This window comes from Candoia aspera, chromosome 5 (genome assembly GCF_035149785.1).
Source record: "Candoia aspera isolate rCanAsp1 chromosome 5, rCanAsp1.hap2, whole genome shotgun sequence".
In the NCBI taxonomy this organism is placed as follows: Eukaryota; Metazoa; Chordata; class Lepidosauria; order Squamata; family Boidae; genus Candoia; species Candoia aspera.
The window spans coordinates 36530139-36551028 of NC_086157.1; the positions used below are offsets into that span (position 1 = coordinate 36530139).

At 37.0% G+C, this 20890-nt stretch overlaps 1 protein-coding gene across 1 annotated transcript in view; it reads left to right on the plus strand.

Moving 5' to 3' along the window:
- Nucleotides 1-20890, plus strand: part of AFF3 (ALF transcription elongation factor 3) — a 265761-nt gene that overhangs the window by 197260 nt on the left and 47611 nt on the right. Inside the window, exon 9 of the mRNA XM_063304958.1 lies at nucleotides 2717-2757. Within this exon, the coding sequence (XP_063161028.1) occupies nucleotides 2717-2757 (41 nt within the window). The remainder of the gene's footprint in view (nucleotides 1-2716; nucleotides 2758-20890) is intronic.

The following is a 20890-nucleotide window of genomic DNA, read 5'->3' on the forward strand; positions in this document are numbered from 1 at the left end:
GCCCACTTTTTTAAAGGGGTATAGAAAACAAGGTTGAGGGTCATTCTTGTGTCTGTCAGAAATAGTTAATGGTACTGAGTTATATATAAAATAGGTATTGCGTCATGTATATGTGATCATCTTCACATTAATTATAAGTCTTGCTCCAAGGTAATGGGAATTGAGCTAAAGCAAAAGACTTTATGCCCTAACATGATTTTTAATGGTTCTCAGAAAGCAGGAGGGCTAAAATACATTATAACAGGAGAATAAGAGGCAACTCTATATGACAAACAGCAAAATTCATTTTTCTATGGATGAGACTTTGTTTGAATTGCCTTTTTAAGCAAAGCAACCTGATCCACTTTTCCAGGGATAACGTACAAATAATAATGTTATCCTTCTATTTTTACATTTTTCCAAATATTGTAATATAGTTCTTAGCTCGTATTTAAAAAGCCTCATAGATACATAGAGTTTTCTTGCATACAGAAGTATGTTTGGGAGGGAGAGAGGTGCACACTCAGGCCAGAGAGAGTGCCCAGGGTGCTCCCAAAGTCGCTACCAGATTGCTGTTTTTTAATATGATTAAAAGTGAGCGTTATTCAATACATACTGAAGAGCAATAAATAACATTTTTGTTTTGACTCCACTTGCTATTTTTGGAGTACTTCTTCCCATGTGCCCTTCAAAAGCCAAGTGCAACTGTCATTCTGAAAAAAAGGTGCACATCTGTTTTAAGATAAAACATGTGCAGTATACATATTTTATATAATGAAATGTATAATTATTATTTAAAATGCCTTCCAAACTTACATTTCATGCAGTTTTTTTAAAATATAGATGCATGCATGTGGAACTAAAGTGGATTACAAATAGGCTGACCTATCTCTAATTTTGGAAGGGGATGTTTCAAAATACATCTTATCTATATTTTAGGGAGACTTTGGCATTCCAAGTGTAATAAAGGCAATAATGGAATAGAAGGTAAATAAATCTCAGAAATAATAAATGCTGCTTAACTGTTAGGAGGCATGCTTCTATAATATACCTCTTCAAAGTATACCAGTTTGTTGAATTTCTTCCATCATGGAATTCAAGTCGGAACACCTGGCATTTCATGGTAGTCTCCTAACCAACCTGAATTTGAGCAAGCTGGCTGCATCCCATATCCTCAGACTGTGTGCACTGGGGATATGAATTACGTTACACATAATGAGTGTTAGATCAGGAATAGGAACACACTCAGCCCTGAAACTCTCCAGGAGACTCTACTACTGCATAGAATGTGCATCAGATAGGATGGGGGTATGTGCCACTAGGAGTTCCTTGGATGCAATAAAACGTAACAAAAATATCAGCTACATTAATCAATATGTTACAGAGTGTTGACAATAAGGCATAGTAAAATAACATAATGTATTTTTGGTAGTACACTTTTTAATTTAAAAAAAACAACCCTGCCATCTTTATTATAAACTGAGTTGGTAAAATTCCAGAATGGATGGAATCAAAACCAGACCCAGAACTATAGCCAAGATGATTGCCACTAGGGCAGGGGCTTTCAAATGTTATAGTACTGTCACCACCTACAATGATAAACTTGCATGATGCCCCCACCCCTTAATAAAACTAATGATTTGATTGGAATTGGGCAAGAAATATTCTTCTTTCTTTTCATAATTACATTTTAATCTGCATATCAAGTGGTTAAGGCACTAGTCTAGAAACCAGGAGTCTGTGAGTTCTAGTCCTGCCTTAGGCATGAAAGCTGGCTGGGTGACCTTGGGCCAGTCACTCTCTCAGCCGAACTCACCTCACAGGGTTGTTGTTGTGGGGAAAATAGGAGGAGGAAGGAGTGTTAGATATGTTTGATGCTTTGAGTTATTTATAAAAATAATAAAGTGGGATAAAAGTTAAATAAATAAACAAATTCTCAAACTCTGGTATGCAGTGCCTGATGTAAGCTTATTCAGGCAAAACAAGGAACAAAGCTCAGTGAGTTTTGATATTGCTCCCACTTCATTTATATGTCTGATCAAGTTTAATAAAAAATGGTGATGCCTTACATCCATTTGTTTTTAATCCCAGGGATCCTGACCCACAGTTTGAGAACTCCTACTTTATGGATATCTGCAGTTCATAATGTGAAGCCAGGGAGTGGGTCCACAAAAGATTAGTAATGAAATGGGAAGTTGGTTATCAACTGATAAAGCTAAATGTTCTATTATTTTTTGAGAAGTTTTTTTTCCCCTGCAAGAGACTTGCCTGTTAACATATTTCCTACATTAGCCAATAGCAGTAAGGTAAATTATCAATGGATCATTCACTCATGTTCAAGTAGTTAACCCAGGTTAAAACTGGCAACTAATCACAACTGTGCCTTAGGATGCTTGTTGTCATTCTTGCAGTTTGCTAAGTGAACAATTGGTAACAGAAATGGTGCAAAGGGAGGAGATTCGTTTCTCATTTTTTTGTTTTAATCCTTCCAAATAGGATTCTTCAGATTTAAAAGTCTGTATAAGTTATTTAACATTTCTATGGTGTTAACCTAACAAACTGCTATTACATGGGGTAGCTGGAAAATTGCCATATGGCTATAGATTTAGCGTTACTTGTTAATGCTGTAAAATTTGGATATGTGACAAGAATGTGGGTGACACATTTTTTAAGTGTTGATTGAGCTCATATTTTAAAATATGAGGTATAAAATAAACATCTCTGCCCTTCCTTCCAGCAGGCAGCACAGAAATCTGCTCTCCGGATTCTATCTGACAGGTACATTTTGTTGTTTTTATGAATTATAAATTACTCTATGAAATGCTGAAGCCTATTTATTGTAGCATATAACTCATAATTGACAGGTTGATATGGAGCCCATCAAGTGGTTTGTCTGAATGTATTGTTGCTGCCAAGGGGGTGGGGGTGTAGTGGGTTTTGTATTTGGGATTTTATTTTTGTAAGCCGCCTGGAGTCACCGTGACTGAGTTGGGCGGCCATATAAATCTCTTAAATAAATAAATAAATAAACTTATTCTGTATTTTTTTTACTGACTAATCTTTGTAACAGTATTGTTGATGCTCACTGGTCCTTCTAGTTTTGCTCAAGCATTTTCTCAAGTCAGACTTCTATTCATATCTCTTGAGATATTCCATCATTTCTCTCTATATGGCATACAAGCATGTGGCTGTTTGCCAATAGATGGCTTTACCTTATGTAACTCTCAATGATAGTGAAACTGGTGGAATTTTAGAGACAGCTTTTGTAATTTAGTTTTGATACTGTTTTAGATTTAGGAAATTGGAGGGCATTATTGCTGGAAGATGTATTTTCTTGCACCTTTGCTTAAAAAAAAATCAAAACAACAGCAACAAAAATTTATTAGATTTATACTGATCCACAAATAAGATACTGTGTCATGAATCAAAGCAAATTTCCCTTTGTCTTCTTGGCAGGAATCACAATTCTTCTGCCAACACTCCTCTACCTCCCTGAAAATAAGCAGTAATAGACTTTCTAAGACTTCTCCAAAGCTGAGCTTGTTACCACTTAGAATGAATTACACATTATTCATGGGCAAATAACATTTCTTTACGGACTAAGCTAAAATAATCAAAACAGTCCCACCTCTTCTGACAAGTCCTTGCTGACGTGTTCATTTGTTGGGAAGGGGAAGGATAAAAAACTTGATTTGCTTTGAACACAGGAGGATTGGTACTGGGAGACAGATGTTTGCAAGGCAATATGATAAATATAGGAATTCTAGAACAGGAAGAAAAAATGCCACCATATTCCAGTTCTGAATGCATAGAAGGTTCCCTCTCCCCTTGTTGTGTCTTCAGTCCAATTTACTTTCTGCTGGCATAAAATAGATCCTACAATCTAGAATAGCCTTCTATAATCTGGTGCACTGTCAGATACACTGATCTACACATTCCATCATTTCCAGCCAGCATGGGCAGGAGTTGTAAAATGGCTTAGTTAATCTGGGAGAAATTAGGCTGCCTATTCTGTTTTAACATCCTTTAAATTGAGGGTGGGAAACATATACGCCTTCAACTATTACTATAACTTCAAGCATCTCCAATATTGGCTATGCTGAATAGGGTACCTAGGAATTGTAGATTAGTAACATCTGGAGAGCCACTGGTACCTCAGTTTACCACTAAGCCTACCTCTAAAGGATCAGCTATTTTGTGTTTATGGATATGATGCATATTATTTTCCTGGAAGATCAAATAACCCTTTTCCTTATTTGCAGCACAATCAACCTGTCTTCCCCATCCTCCTGCTGCTGCTTCACCCAATTTAAATTCTTTATCAGTCAAGCCACTCTATGCATTGGGTGAAGTAAGCTGCAGCTCATGAAAGCTTGTATCTTTTAATAAAATGTGTTAGAAAAGATGCTACCAGACTCCTGTTTTCTTGGTACCTTAGACTAACCTTCTATACCCTACTATGTCAACAAAAGTTGACTTTGAAGAGACAGGCCAAATGTCTGTGGGTGGGAAAAGCCTAGAATTTAAATCCTGGAGCATATGTAGAGACTCTGATTGTTGTATTCTGCAGCATGCAGATCTTGGTTTAGTTGGCTTCCTTGTCTCCAATAACATGACTAGTTTAGCCAACTCATGCCTCAGAGTCTACAGCCAAATAAGCCACTTCTGAAAGAGGTTGAGAGAGATGGATTCAGCTGAGTTGAAGTCTGACAGCTTTGATGCTTTAAAGAAGGGTGTTTCATCCACATTGATGCTCTTTGCAAAGTATCTTTTTCAAATGATTTGCACTGACTTGTTGTTTGTACATATGCTCTTTCAATATGCTAATGTCCATAACTAATGTCCTCCCACTTTTTTAAAAGACAGAAACAGTAGTTTCCTAGTAAGTGTTGCAGTGGAACTGATCAGAAAAAATTCTTTCAACAAATCTTTAATGATCAATTTAAAAAACTCAAACTCCATAGAGTTTTGAAAAAGCTAGTGGGATTTGCTTTTATGTGATATTTTAAAATATAAGTCTGAAAAATGGATAAATGAACCACAGAAATAAGTTCATAAAAAACACGATCTCAGTGTGGAATCTAGATGCCTTAACTGACTATATAATGAAATAAATTGTGTATATAATAATGTTGTATATAATAGCTTAGAACTGGGCAACAGTTGTGTGTCAGTAATATTTTAAAAAGTAAAATATTCTACAATAAGCTTGTAACATTTCAATAATCATTGTAACAAAAGCTTTTTGTAAATATTAATACCCAGTTACTTACTAACTAACTAACTAACTATATATATATATATAATTGGTCTGCATGCCTGTTACGTCAGAACAATATAATGTACAATTCATGTACGATAATGTTACTGCGATTGTTGCTGAAATTCTCATTTCAAGCTTTAACCCATCACAACTTTTCTTGTGATCAAGCTGTGAAAATGTTGTTAAACGATTGCTGTGAGTGCCTGACTCATGCATAAGAAGCCATCTGGTTTGTTAATGAAGAAAAATATTTCTGTTTTGTTGTTTGTTTTTGACACTTGAATATTGCATTGCCTTTGGGCAATGAGAAAATTAAAGGTACAAATTATTTTCAGCTTTTGTAATAGCTCCAAGCGCTCTATCTCCATCTGGTGATGGGGGCAGTTCTTGTGTTAGATGGCTTCTTGTGGTGATGGTTTTCACAGCAAAAAAATAAAAAGAAAGGTAGAGAAGAAAAGAAAGGTATGTTTCCTAAGTCCAATGTTTTCACTATTATGTGAATTCTGACAGCCTTTGATAGAGGTCCTAATGGAATAATAGTTTCCTTTCACATTCATGTCTCCAGTATTATGTTATCTGAATCTGTTTCCCTAGGTAACTCCATTGCATGTGGGTTAATCTGGAACCATTGCAGTACTTTAATTAACATGGGAAGAGAAACCCTGAAGATAGCTTTGCATCAATTAGAAATGGCATTAGTGAAATTAGTGTGTTGTAAATGAAATATATATATAAACATTGGGAGAACAAGACCTAATAATGTTGTATTAAAAAGAAAACCTTTCAATAAGCTTTAATGGCAATGAGTATACTATTAGAAGACCTGAAAGATCTGTTAGGTACAGATCATCATAGAGAAAATCTATCTGTGTGGTCTCTAAGAGTCCGCAATGACTTGATGGCATAAAGTCAGTCAATTGCTCATTACAGAGAAACTGTTACTGCCTCTTAAATATCTAAGATTGGCAGAAGTAGTCACCATGATGCCCCTGGGCATCAAAGCACTTCTGGACATTTGCCTTGGTGCTCATGAGCTTTTCTGCCTCACTTAACTTAAATCTTTTAAATATCCTTTTAATTAAAAATATTAAATGGAAAGCTGGCATGCTGACATCATTCTCTAAAAATGAAATATGTTGGGTAGCTGCAGCATAGCACTTTGGAAGTACATCCATCTGCACACAAAAAAAAATGGGATTCTTTCAGAATGTATTTTATTTTCAAAAGTGACTCTGGGCTGCATAGTGACAGAGAAAGCATGACTTTCCGCAACATGACATTGCATAGTAGAAGGGACCTGGAGCATTGAAAGGCTAAAAGAAAGAGCAGGGAATATCCTCATCAGTTTCCCAATATGATTGGCCATGCCCACCATCCAGCCCAGAGGCAAGTCCCAATACAACTACTTTGTGAGATCAGTCATAACATGAGTTTAACATTCAAAGCAAACCCATCAGCCTAAAAGTGTGCTTTAGTTCTGGATTATGGATAGAGCTCATCCTGTGTGCAGTATGATGAAGGAACCTGTTTAGATTACCATCCCACCGTAGAAGACAGGAAAGACAGAAGCAGACTTTTACATCTGAATGGTGGAAATTGAGTTTTTAAATTATTGGCTCTGGCACTGGAGGGGCATGTAAGCATTCCTTCAGATGGTGCAGTATCTTGGGCGTAGCCTTTTTCAGATGAAGGGTTACCAATACATCTCAAAGAAGGTTTCAGGAGGAAAGTGCATGTGATAAAAACAAAACAAGCACATAGAAATATTTTTCTTAAACCCAATCTATTTGGTTTTTGTTAATCTTTGATTGATAACTTCCTACTTTCCCACTCTCTCTCCTTACTGAATCTAAAACCATGGGGTTTCATTTCAGAAAGCTGAGGTTCTAATCCATCCTCAGCCAGAGAAGGTCACAAATGACTTTGGCCCAACCACTCCCTTAGCCCAACCTGTGACCCAGAGTTGTTACTGCAGGGAAAAATAGGAGAGCGCATGATGCATTCTGCCTTGTGCTCCTGTATCAAAGGTAGGATATAAATCAACCAAATAAAATAATTTTTTCCATGCCCATTGTAATTTGGCCTTAAATATTTATCCTAAAAGTTTAAAAAAAAAACCAAACTCCAAAATGCTTTTGATAGTAGTCAATACTGTGCAACCAGCAGTTCTTTTCCTTCCCAATTACATTTCAGTAATTGTCTTGAATAAAGGATATACCTCTTCAGAAGATTTTTGCTATATTCGCACAGATATTTAAAAATTATTTATGCTTGTTTCACTAGATGCCATTTTGGAAAGTTCTGCATAAATACATTCAGAAATGAATCTTGAAAAGGAAAGTTTTACCATGTGATTTTTTTTTTACATTCTGATGTAATTCTGATGTGTAGAGTTGTTTACTTTTCCTGGTCGTTGAAACCTATGTTCATAGACAAGAAATTAATACAATATATTTCTTTCTTTTCAAATGGCATATTAGGCTATAATTGCAAAAATCACCAACCAAATATTTCTTGTAAATATTCAGGGGACCTGTTATCAGAAAATTCATTAAGAGATGTGATGAGAAGACAGTGCTTACTGAATTAACAAATGCTTTCTGTTAAAACAACATAGGCCTAGACTGGGAAGGAAAGGGAGAATTTGAAGGATTTCCCATCAGGGATCCGGGTGTCATACGACCTTGAAAAGATTTGTAACAGTGGATTGTCAATATATGCTATTTGTCACCAACTGATTTAGGTGTTTTTTTTCAGTGAAGGAACAGGGAGGAAGACTTTTGTGCAATGTCATTTTTAATTTTTTATAATGTAATTTTAACTTTTTAATATTTACTATTACTATTGGTGTTCAATAATCATCATACACTTGTATCTATCTGAACTTTTTCTTCTGTTAGTGTAATAAAATTATTTTTTTTAAAAAATGAAGGAATAGGAGGACTTAACTGCCCTGTTATTTTGCCCTTAATCTATTCTACTTCCTACTCTTTGACACCCAAGAGAAAGAAAGGAAGAGAAACTGTGATGTGTACTCTGTCTTAATGGTTCTGCCTTTTTTTTCATCCCTTGAGGATCTTGTTTACCTCCCTTTTACATTTGAAAGCTTTTGTTTCTTTGACTATTTTCCTACTTCTGACAATAAATGTTTCCTTCTCTTTTACATTGTTCTGATCCCACCAGCCATAATTCCACTTCCAAAACACAATGTGCAAGTCATTTTTCCATCTAAGAATGTATCTTCCATAGTGATGGTACCCCAAGAAAAACCTGTAGATTTTATCAAAAGTAAAATAGGGTAAAGGCAAGGGAAAGCAAAGAAATTAGCCTTGTAGCATTAAGTTTAATTCCTTGGAATACTATAAGTCAGTTCACTTAAAATTATAGTTCCCATCCATGGATACTATGCTATTGACCTATTTCTTCCACCTGACTGTGTCTTTATAAATGGAACACAATCCAACCAAAATTGAACACTGTGAATTCCGACACTTCAAAAGAAATGTTGATGGCCTGTGTCAGACTTTCTCCTTTACCAGTGCTCAACACTGCTTGAGTCACGCCTTTAGCATTTGTCGTAAAACTTGTTGGAGGCAAGCCATAGCATAATCAGATTTTCTTCTAAAGGTTGTGGATTTATTCTAATACTTTGACTAGAAAAAACACCGTCTTATTTATTATTTATTTAATCAGTTTTAAAGCTGCTCATCTCACATATATGACTCTTTTGGGTTGCTGGGAACCACAGTGGAATGGCACAATGAGGTTGTGTCTTAATAGAATGAACTAGTATGAATTTTGAAGTGTTTGGAGAAAATGTTGAAGTTTTTGGAGAATTAGATCCTTTTTAAGGTATGGATTGATTGATTATGTGCCATCAAGTCATTGTCAACTCTTAGCAACTAGATAAGATAGAAACTGTATATACACACATACACACCACACACACACACACACGCACAGATAGATATAGCCAATTCAAATATGATTCAGTTCAATTCAAACACACCACACACACATGCACACACACACAGAGATAGATATAGCCAATTCAAACCCTTTTTCTTGCTTTTCTATGGAATAATAGTAGCAAATGGTGGTCATGGGGACTTGGGAACAAAAAAGAACCTCTAGGCCATATGACCAGCAACTTTTTAAGGTAGGTCTAATTATAATTGCTATACAGCAGCCTTTCTCAACCTTTTCACCCTTGAAATATTTTTCAGGCCTCTAGGAACCCCTGCACATTCAGGCTCAAATATATAAATTATATTTGTTTTATTTTATATTGTTATATTTGTTTCATGTGTAGGCCTGTATATATGCATTAACAGCATTCTTAAACTGAAAATAAAGAATGAAACTTACCTCTTCAGTGTGAAGTTGCCTGAAAATGAAATATTTTTTAAAATACATTATGATCTCCCAGGGAACCCCTAGTGACCTTTGTGAAATCCTAGGGTTCCATGGAATTCTGGTCAAGAAACCTGCTATACAGTAATGTTATGCTTGAACATGCAATGTGTTTTTGAAAAGTAGGTTAGTAATCTTGGTTGGTAATAATATATTATTGTAAATATTCACAGAAAGTTTCATAAAACAAATTTCACAAGCTTAACCTATAGACTAAAAAGACCTTTATTTGTAATTTATTGTTGTAGTGGATAAGGGGACTGCCAGCTAGCTGAGGTCTTTAAAAAATTCTTTCAATATAGCTGCTGTCCTCTCCAGTGAGGGGCAGGCGCGTGGGATTCACGAGAAGACAAGCTAGGGGTTTCTTTGAGAGCTTTGGCTACAGACCCTGGGGAGAACAAGAACTTTAAGAGTAATATATAACATTACTTAAGGATTCAGGCCTTAAAAACCCTAGGAGAAATGAAACTAGTAAAGTAAACTTAGTAGGGAATGGTCAGTTATTTATGTGAGATATCTTTTATTTCTTTTCAATACCACTTGCTCATTTTGGGGTCTTTGTTTTACTGCTCCCAATTCTCTGTTTCTTTCTGCCTGGTTGCACATAGTATAACTGTGGTCCAGGTTCCTGGTAAGTAGGAGCATCTCTGCATTCAAGGGCACCCTAGAACTCAGGTAGAGGAACTCTAAAAGTAAAGATTCCAGGGTGGGCCTGGCAGTTTTGTGTGGGTGTTGTTGACCAATAGCCCTTGCTCCTTCCTGCTGCAGTTAGGAGTATCAGCAATATAGAATATTAATCAGAAAAAAAAATTAATTTGTACTATTTTAATATAGTTTCCTGTTATATGATAGCATTTAATATAGAGTTTCTTTGTATGATAGGCAACATTATTTATATTTATACATATATACATCCTTTTAAATAATATTTTTGTAATTCTGAAAGTCATCCAAACGTTTAGATGCCCTATCAATTCCAGTTTTTAATTCTTACTTGATGAAATCTTTTAAGAGTATACATTTTACCTTCATCATGCCTTTTCTATCTAGTTCGGCTACATGCTGTCTGAAAGAACTTAAGCAGAGATATATTGGGAAAACTATAAATGTATTTAATGTAAAATAAAACAGGTAATCCTGCTTTTCACACAAAGATACAGAAGCCACATATTCCAGAGGGCTAGTGCAGGCTAAGTTGAAATAAGATGCCAGTAGAAAAATAGCTGTCTGGTAATATTTGACGGATTGCTTGATAATTGCATGATATTTCTTGGTGAACAATCAACCTCTTTTAGAAATATGTATATACACATACTACTCCAACTGTTCAATTTTGCATTGAGCCTATTTAGCTTTCTACGAGATGTGTTTGGCCTACAGCTGCCAAGACTCACAGGCAGCATCTCTATAGGGCACCAAGCCAGAAAAGACTGGCTGATTGCATTTGTAGTACAGCTAGAGTAACAGAACCTTCCATGTCTGAATGTGTTACCCCCTCCCTCACTTTATCTTCATGTGAACTAGGGAGGGGCTTGTCTGAGACATTTTCTCAAGTTAGTTTCTTGGCCAGGTCTTCTTCAAGCCAGGTCTTCTTCATTTGACCATTGCCTTGGTAGAGGTTCTTCCTCCTGTCCTTCAAGGCCATTCTCTATTCCCCTTGCACCATGAATCCGGGAGCACACACTGGCTTTGCCTGAAGTAATGATACATCCAGAAACAAAGATAGAAATTCCCTGAGTTCCAAAAACTCAGTCGCATTGCTTGCATCAACAAGGGTTAAAAGAAAAAAGAAAAGTACCTTCATTACAGCCTTTAGGCCAGAGAACACTACATTAAAAATACATAATTAATAAAACTAAAAAGTAGAGATCAAATACAATACATAAAATATTACATAAATAAATAAAGTAACAACAAAACACATAACAGTGGCAACATGGGTCCCGGTTAGATAGAAGAAGTGACTGACAAGCATTGAGCTTTCTACTGGGGTAGTTCTTTAAAATGGGATAGATGTATGTCTTCGGAGATTCCCTGTAAAGAGAACAACAAAGGACCAGGTGGATTAGGGTTTCCACAGAGCTGTCTCCACATGGGAATAAACACTGCTGAAAAGGAATCTTTTTATACCACCTCCACAGAACTACAGAGGGTGGCACATCCAATCTAGCCAAGATGAAGGCCCCACAAAATTTCAGAATTAGAATTGAGCAGAGGTGAGAAGATGGCATATGCCCATTTAGAAAAAATCCATGAACTGTGGGGTTAGATAGTAGTCTTAGATCAATTTGAAGATCAGTATCCCAGTTATGTTGCTTAAGATAATGCCTGGCACTTTCAAACCCTAATAGGCAGAGGCTTTCCAAAGAGAGACCTAAGGATTGGAGTTTGCTATGAGCGCTTGTTGTCCAGGTTGATTCTCTGAGCAATCTCTGAGAACCAGTGGAGCCAGACCCACATGGGAAAAAATACATTTTAACCAGAAATTAAGGAGATAGAACCCGGCTCTGTCACCCACAGAAACAAACCTGACTCTAACTGTAAGGTGGCATTCTTGATGCATCTTGGAACTGCAAGTATAGCTCATAAATTTGGACTGCAGCTTCCAGGATATCAATCTTTGTAAAAATGCAAATCTGGACACGATAAGCTGGGAAACAACCTTAGCAAGAAAAACTGCAGGAATAAAATGAACATCTGCCAAGGGCTGGACCTCCTCCTGCCCCTAGTCAACACCAATTGGAACCAACCAAGGAGGAAGTAGAGCCACTGTGACACTGTGCCTCCTATTCCCAAACCCCTGAGCCAGTCCAGAAGGACATCATGATTGATGATACTGAAAGCTTCAAGGAGATGAAGGACAGTTAGGATGGATGCACCCCCCTGTCCTAATTCCACCATAGATCATCTACAAGCACAATCAATGCCAACATTGTTCTCAGGCCTGACTCCCAAATGAGAGGGCTCCAGTTAATCCATTTCCTCCAAAGCCTTATGAAGCAGACCAACAACCTTCTCAATAACCTTCTCCCAAAACTGAAGGTTGGATATGGTTTGGAAATTATAAAACACTGTAGGGTCTAGTGATGGCTTCTTGAGAAGGGGTGGGGCACTGACTCCTTAAGCACAAACAGAGCCACCACTTCCTCAGGGATTAAGTTACCACTACCTGGACCCATCCACATGTTACCTCCCAGGAGGCCTTAACCATGAACATGGATCTAATATACCAGTGGCCACATTAACAGTTCTGAGGGCCCTGTCCACTTCTTTGGAGCCAGTGGGCTCAAACTCTCCACGGATAACCTTACTAGACAGTATTTCAGTGAACTGAACCAGATTGACACAGCTGGAGTCCAACTTTGAGCAAATCCAAACAACTTTATCTGACATATGCCTTGAATAATCTTACAGCAGCTGTCCATATGGTTTTCTGACCCATGCATCCCTCTCAGTATAGAGTCTCCAATCTTCAGGGCAGAGGCAGGAATCATTCCGTAGGCAGAGCATATTGAACTCTCTTCATCAGTCCCTACATATGGCAGTTGTGATTCATCCAGTGGTCCAGATACATCATCGGTAGTGAGGCCCCAGAAGCTGTTCTGAAGACATTCCTGACATACATTCCTCCTGTTCTCCATCCCCTCCACTTGGCTTCTTTTATCTTCTGGTGTTTTTGTCCTCTATTGGTGCTTTGTGTGACACAGTTCAATAATTCTGCATCTTTCCAGATAATCTGGGAGGGTGGATACTTTTGTCTCTAGCCTCATCACCTTCTCTTCCAGGAGGGCAATATGCGTGCACTTGCAGCATGTATAGCTTTTGTCTTCAGGGAGGAAAACAAAAAATGAAACATACCCTGTAGATCACAAGAGCACTTGCCTCTGGCTCCACGTTCCTCTGATGAACCACAGCAAATGGCAGAATAAGTGTCTCCCCCTTGGCATCCCCTGCCAAACTCCTGTTTTCTCTCCCTGTTTACTCAGTCAGAGAGCTCAGTTTCCTATAGGGGTAACTCTTGAAAAATGCCTCTGATCTCTAAAGGGACCACAGTTCTATCATAAATGCTTATTATCAGACTGGCATGATTCAATCTCTAGTCTATATAATTTGGCTAGGTTTCTTAAGTCATCTGCCCTGTCTATTCTATAGATTCAATATAGAATCAGAACAAGTCTCAACCTTTTTCTCCCACTTATAAAATATTTATGGATACTTAATACCACTTGTAACATACTTATGTGATGCAGGGGGGATTAGCTTACCACTTATGGTTTGGCTTCTTGAATACTTTCCTCTGCAGATGTGTTATCCTTTTTTATCTGTAATCAGAATTGTGGACAATATTTGTGGGTGGGAAGAGACCATGTGTGTGCATGCTGTACTATGCCGATAGATGAAGAGAGTGTTTCCAATGAAGTCTATCACCAAATAGGTTAATGTGGCTTTACTTGGTACCAGATTTGGTGGGGAGGGCTGTTTTTCATTTCAGGATTCAAGATCTGGCAAATATAACAACAAAGTATGTGAGAAGTTGGAGGTGCAGAACGACAAAAATAATTTTTCTAAGAATATCTAACAATCTTATTCAGGACATTGTTATAATAATCTGATACTCCTTTTGTATTCTGATATGGCCTAATGGCTAATCAATAAAGTATTATTATTATATTTATTTTAATTTATATTGCTTTGAGGCAATATAATAAGAAACGTGTGCAACTAATAGCTTTAACAACTGTTGGTTAATGACAGAACATCAAGCAGAAAGATGTTTTCAAAAGCTGTAGAACATTCCAAAAGCAAATCATTTTTGGAGAATGAACTAAAGATCAGACAGTGGCAATGTGATTTGAATAGTACTATCAACTGCAAGTCTCCAGACTTTTTCAGAAATAAAAATAAAAATAAAATGAGTGCAACTTTATTAAATATATATATATTTGACCAGAATTACAGAAATTAATAAGAGTCCACTTCCATTGATTTCATTGGGTTTTCACATATTTAGAAAATTTTAAAATTCTGATTCCAACCAGTTAGGATGATTTTCAGTTCGTTGTAAAGGACTAATTGGGGGAAAGAGCTTTTGTTGTTCATGAAGGTCTAGCGCAGGGTTTCTCAACCTCAGCGACTTTAAGACATGGCTGGCTGGGAAATTCTGGGAGTTGGAGTCCACATGTCTTAAAGTCGCTGAAGTTGAGAAACACTGCACTAGATGACTCAAAGAGTGCATTTTTTGTTTTATGTCATTTCTGTCATGTCATTAGTGGCAGTATGTCAAATGGTGCCAATTAAAATTAGACTTACAGGATGGGAGGAGAGAAATGGCTACCCTAGCAACTCTGGACTGTGCCCATTTGGGAGTATGAAAGTCCTGGTTGAGGCTGCCTGGTTGAGGCCTCAACATTGAAGCCTCTGAAACAAGAATTGAGAAAAAGATACAAGACAAGGAGGAGGAGGAGGAGGAGGAGGAGGAGGAGGACCACCCTCCCTTGGTCCTTCATAGCTACTTTCCCTTTCTTTGCTCTCACCAGAACCAGCCCCACACAGGAAGGCTTCAGCTGCCTCCCCAGATCCAAATTCCTGATAGAATATCTGAACTCCATAGAATAACATCTGGCTACCTACATCTGACAAGTCCCAAACAGGAAGAAACCAGTCACACAGTACCTGCCTCCTGGAAGTCAATGTAACAGTAATCATAAAAACTCACACAAAAGCTAATCCAACTATTAAATTTAACCACAGATCTTAATGAAATTTAATCATAAGCCAAACGTCAACCTAACACCAATATAATTTTTTTAATATTTACCCAAGTAAGCAATCCTCACATAAATCTAAGGTTACCACTAGGGGTGGAAAGATCCATCTAGCATACTCTTGGCCACAGAAGCTTACTGAACTATTTTGAGCCAATCACTCTCACTCATTCCAATCTATGGAAAAAGGTTGCTCTTATGGGAAAATACAGGAAGAGAGATCTCTGTGTACTCCACCTTCGAGCTTCTGAATAAAAGCCAGGTTACTTATTTATTTTATGGATTTATTGGACTGCTGAATTCAAACAATGTGACTCTGGGCAGCAGGCAGCAAAAAATACCCCAAAAACCATATAACATTAAAAAGAGTTACCCAATATATAAAATATAAAATGGTAATCAAACACAAAAGTTAAATAACCTAAAGGGGACTCCACTTATTTGGATCCCAACTCATGGGAGAAAAAGCTAGGATATAAATATAATAAACAGCATGGGATGGATAGACAGACAGACAATTGTAGACCAGCATATCTAGGGAATACCAGCTTGAGCTAATACAAGAAATGAAAATATTTAGACAAGATCAGTCTCATTTTCTTTCTGTTCTCAGTTAATCTTTACTAACTACCACCTCCAAGCCTACAATCTTTACCTTCACAATAAACATACACTGAAAGCTGGAGCAAACCTACTTGCTTATGTATATAAAAGGAAGTCAAAATGTGTTAGTGGTTGACACATATACATGAAATTGTGTGAACATGTTCCCTGAAGTTTAATGTAGTCACATTTAGTAATCTTCCCAAAATAACAATAGTGGTTCTCACATTATATTGGAGATGCAGATATAATTCACTTTTACAATAAAAACCAAACAAGTAAAGATTAAAGTAAAAAATGAAGCAAGTTAAGGGATTGGACTAGGACTGGATTGTAGTCTTTAGCAGGGTCTTGTAATAAGAGGACAAATAACTCTTATGACATGTTTTATACTGTTACCTTTTTCTGTAATTTATTCTTTAAAAGAAAATCTGTACATTCATATTTTTGCTAGATTTGATTCCAGCTAATCACAACATTAATCATTATTAGAATGTTAGTCAAAGCAATCCATTTGAAGTCTCATCAGCAAGAACACAATTTGTTAGCTTCATGTGTTTTGTGTGTGTGTGTGTGTTTGTATTATTTGCTGTGCAAGATACAGATGAAATATCACACACAACTCACTCTTAAAAAAGAAAAAGAAAAATCATACTGTGGTTGTGTTTGCATATGGCCCCAAAATAAACTATGCTTACTCAGAAAAAACCATTTTTAGGAGAGGCTTCAAGAGACTGCAAATAATTTCAGATTAATTTAACATCTGTCTGTACTTTTCCTACAGACAGTCAAGGATTTAGTAGTAAATATTTTTGACCCCACAAGGATTGAGTCTCACAAAGAATGTATGTAAATCCAGGTTTTCCAAGTTAAGAATGGGTAATTATATCAGATTCTTAACAATTAATCTCCAGAGTTAGTTTGAAAAAAGCCCATTAGTCCTGTATTGTAAGTTCCTTGCAGTTTGCTAATTCCATAGCAAACAAGTCATATAGAAAAAATGGGATGAGTGCAACATTTATTTTTGTTCTCCTTTGGATCTAAAGCATGCCTGAAACCTGTGGCATGTGCTTTCCGTACCCAACCATAATAATAATAAATGTGCAGAAAAAAGGAATGGCTTCTTTATCTCAAATGGCTATACGGAACAGATAATTTCAGTGAATGAAATTTATGAAACAGTGATAAACACTCACATTACCTAAATCTACTAGCTTAACAAAAACAAAAAGAAAATATGTGGCTATTTGACCTATGTCCCTAGCAGATTATTTCCTTAGATGGTATTAAAATTTCCAGACAAACGGGGGCTTATTAGGCACTTCAGTGGTATTAGGTTATAGCGGAGGACCTTGCGGGAAGAAGCAGCAAACACAAATGTTTGGTTCTCTCATTTTTGTAAATATAAAATCCAGCTGTAAGTCTAATCTTTTTTCATCCTCTGTGATATATACAGATGCTTAGTTAAGAGCAGTGTTCTGGATTTATTGGCTGCAATTTGTTTCTAAGCCCAGTTCAAAGTGTTGGGCTTACTTACTTAGCCTGAAGTTTTGGGGACTAAGAAACCTTAAGTGTTGCTTCCTTCATATGAAGTTGCTATTATGTTCCACTCCATAGCTAAATCTCATGGCATTCAGGAACAAACTAGAACCATTTTACCTATGCCAGATTTTTCTGCCAGGGGCAAACAGAAGCTGTAGGAGGGTGTTCAGTTTTTATTATTGGGCAATCAGAAAGAAAAATTAAATGCACACACAAAAAAATCAAACTCATGGTCACACTACCGATTGCCTCCTTCTCACACCCTTTAGGAAGAAAGAAAAGAACTACTGTAGTATAACATGTAGTTTGACCCTTATCAAGCAAATATGCTTGGGCTGGACATGCTTGTCTGCACCAAGAAACAATAGGACAGGCTGTTAAATTTGTTATGACTCTGACCACCCACCAGAAAAATAAAATAAAATAAAAACTGTTAAGGAAGATCAAACTTAGCACTAACCAGCTTTCTCTTTTTTTTATTTGAAAATCCAATTCCCAAGGAGACTAGGAACCAAATAGATTTCAAGGCCAATTCTATAAAGAGTTAACTCATACAGATCAGGGAGTCTAACTGCTCAAACGCAGCTGATGCAAGGTCAGTGGCAAACACACAGAGAAACTCAGGGTTACTTTATTTTTCTTGTGAGCAGGTCAAATAAAACACTGCTGATATTCCATTAATCTGGTGTGACAAGCAAACACTTGGCAGCAAGTACAAGCATACACTGGAATCTGGCATCAGTCTCCTAGCACAGCTGTCAGCCTGCTGACTAATCACTTCTTCCTGAAGTTAATGCAACTCCAGCTTTTTAACACTCTTTCATCTCACATATCCAGGCACTCAGTCCTTGGAGAGAGCTATTTGTTTTGGTAATGCAGTAATTAATTATAACTTTTTTACAGTTTTGGCAGCAGGCTACTTGCATGAGTTCTTTTCCTTTAGCATTTCTGTAATATTTATAGTGTGGTGGTTTGTGTTTTTTGTAGCTTTGAGTTAGTTTCCTTGGCTAATTCAAGTTATCTCCTCTAAGGGAGGTCTCTAAAAATGTTCACTCTGATTTCATTTATAGGGGAGGGTTGCATTTAAATTTTTATTTTTAGTGCTGTGTTTAGGGATTTTGTTTGTTGTTAGTTATTATCCCACCTTTATTATTTTTATAATATCACCTTTAAACACCCCACATTCTATAGCACACACCTGGTTTTACAAGGATAGCTGATTTTCCTTAGGTGTGCATTTCTGGATAGTACATGGCGTCCAGTCAGCATAAATACTATTTGAGCATTCCAAGGACAAAGTTAAGATACAGGTGTAGCCGGGGAGCTGAGCTTATTCTTAGCAGTCAGAGCTTTTTTTTGTGTGGTTCAGCAAAAATAGAAAACTCTTCTCACAAAATCTTGATACATCCTTAAAATGTCCTTTCTTGGCCCCTGTGATTCTTTTCTGGTAACAACATAGTTATAGAATTCTTTCTCCCACTTCTGCTTAGTAGCTACTCTCATGACTGCCGGACACAGATCTTTAACTTTTGATATTTCCATAGTATTACATGTTGGAAAGTTGCTGGTGTTCCATTTTTTACATTTTTATATGCCATCTCACCAAGGGTGTTTCATAGGTCATGATTATATAAATTATACAAATTCATAATTAATGAAGGTAGTATAAGACTAAAACAGTCTTCATACTTTTCCTGATTCCAGTAGAGGAATTATATCATCAGTCCAAAAGGTAGAAAATAGGGATGTTTTAATCTCTTTCAACCTCAAAAGATGCTCAGCAAAATAGACAAGAAAAAGTAATATTCAACTCTTGGATTTAGAATAGGACTGTCAGGTTCCATAAAGATTCGTACTTCCTTACCTTTAATGACAGTTTTGACGTGAGTAGCTTTTCACAATACAGTGTGAGAGAAAAGTTTTCTGCTGAAATCATGGCTTCCACCTCTTATAACCTCTGGCTATTAAAATTCAAGAGCATTCATCCGAAAGGAGCCTGACAAGCTGAATCGTACAGGGTGCTTCCAAGCAAAATGGCACTTCAGCGATCTGACTTTCAGTGAAAGCCACTGGGAATTAAGGCAGCCGTTCTTAAATTAAGCTGAACTGCTTTAAGAATCATGCTTATATACCATAAAGGCACAATTCATTCTTTCCTTGGCATTTCTGGTGAAGAGGCAAAGGATGCTGCTGCAGGTATATTCCACTGCCTTGAGAAAATTCTGGCTGCTGGATGAATTTAAAATCAGAGTTACAGCTGCATTTTCTTTTACCTGAGTTCTAGGTCTAAGGTTATAAAAAGAAACTGGGTGGAGATTGATCCTATCTCTGGCAGTTAAAATAAAAATCACATGGGGAAAAGTATAGATTTGCCATTTCTATAGTGTCAGAAAGTACAATGAGGCATAGTTTTAAGGCCAGTTGAAGAAACATATTACATCTACAGAATCCATTAACAGGATTGGACCCCTGGGTTCAGGGGCTAAAGTGATGCTAACCCATACCTGATGGTGGCCTTTGTTTTTCAAGAGGAAATGCTAGTGAAGTTTTATACTTTGGATGAACCTGAAAATAATTGTGGCAGTGGGTGATGTTTTATTTTTACACATTTATATTTAACCAAGCAATAAAAAATTGAAACACAGTTTGGTATGGAAAATAATCATACAATCCACCAGGAAACAAGATGATTGTTTAAGCAATTAGGAGATGAATTGGATGATTTAAGCAAAAAATGGGTGCTGGTGACATTCAGTTCTATTTCAGTGCGTGTAACACCATGGGGATCTGGAGGAAAGATAGAATCTAAGTCTAGTTAAAGAGATTATGTGCCATCAAGTTAGTGTCAGCTCTTAGCAACCAGATAGCTAGCTAGCTTCTTGGAGAAGTTCGATTGATCTATCTATCTATCTATCCATCTAAACTGGTGCTAGGATGCAGTAATGGTTGGTATAGGACCAAATGTCATGAGTAAGGATGGCGAGCAGGGGGCCCCCACCCAGACTGTCAAGCGCATGCGTAGCACTGAGGAACTGTTCAGCCATTCAAAGAGACACAGTTCGGGACCGCCTTAACCTTTGGGGTTTATATGGCTGGGTTTTCCCACGCTTCCTCAGTTTGTTAGGATTCTTGTTAAGTACTACTAATAAATATTAGAGACCAAGTCATTGTCTCAGTGTGTTTCCTGGTAATCAGGACACCAAATAACTGAATTACAATTTTAGTTTGATGGAGATTCGATGGATTACTGATTTCTGGTGAAAAGAATGGGAGTTTACGTTTTTTCCAGAAAGAACCAATATATATTTTGGAATTGTTTGTAAGT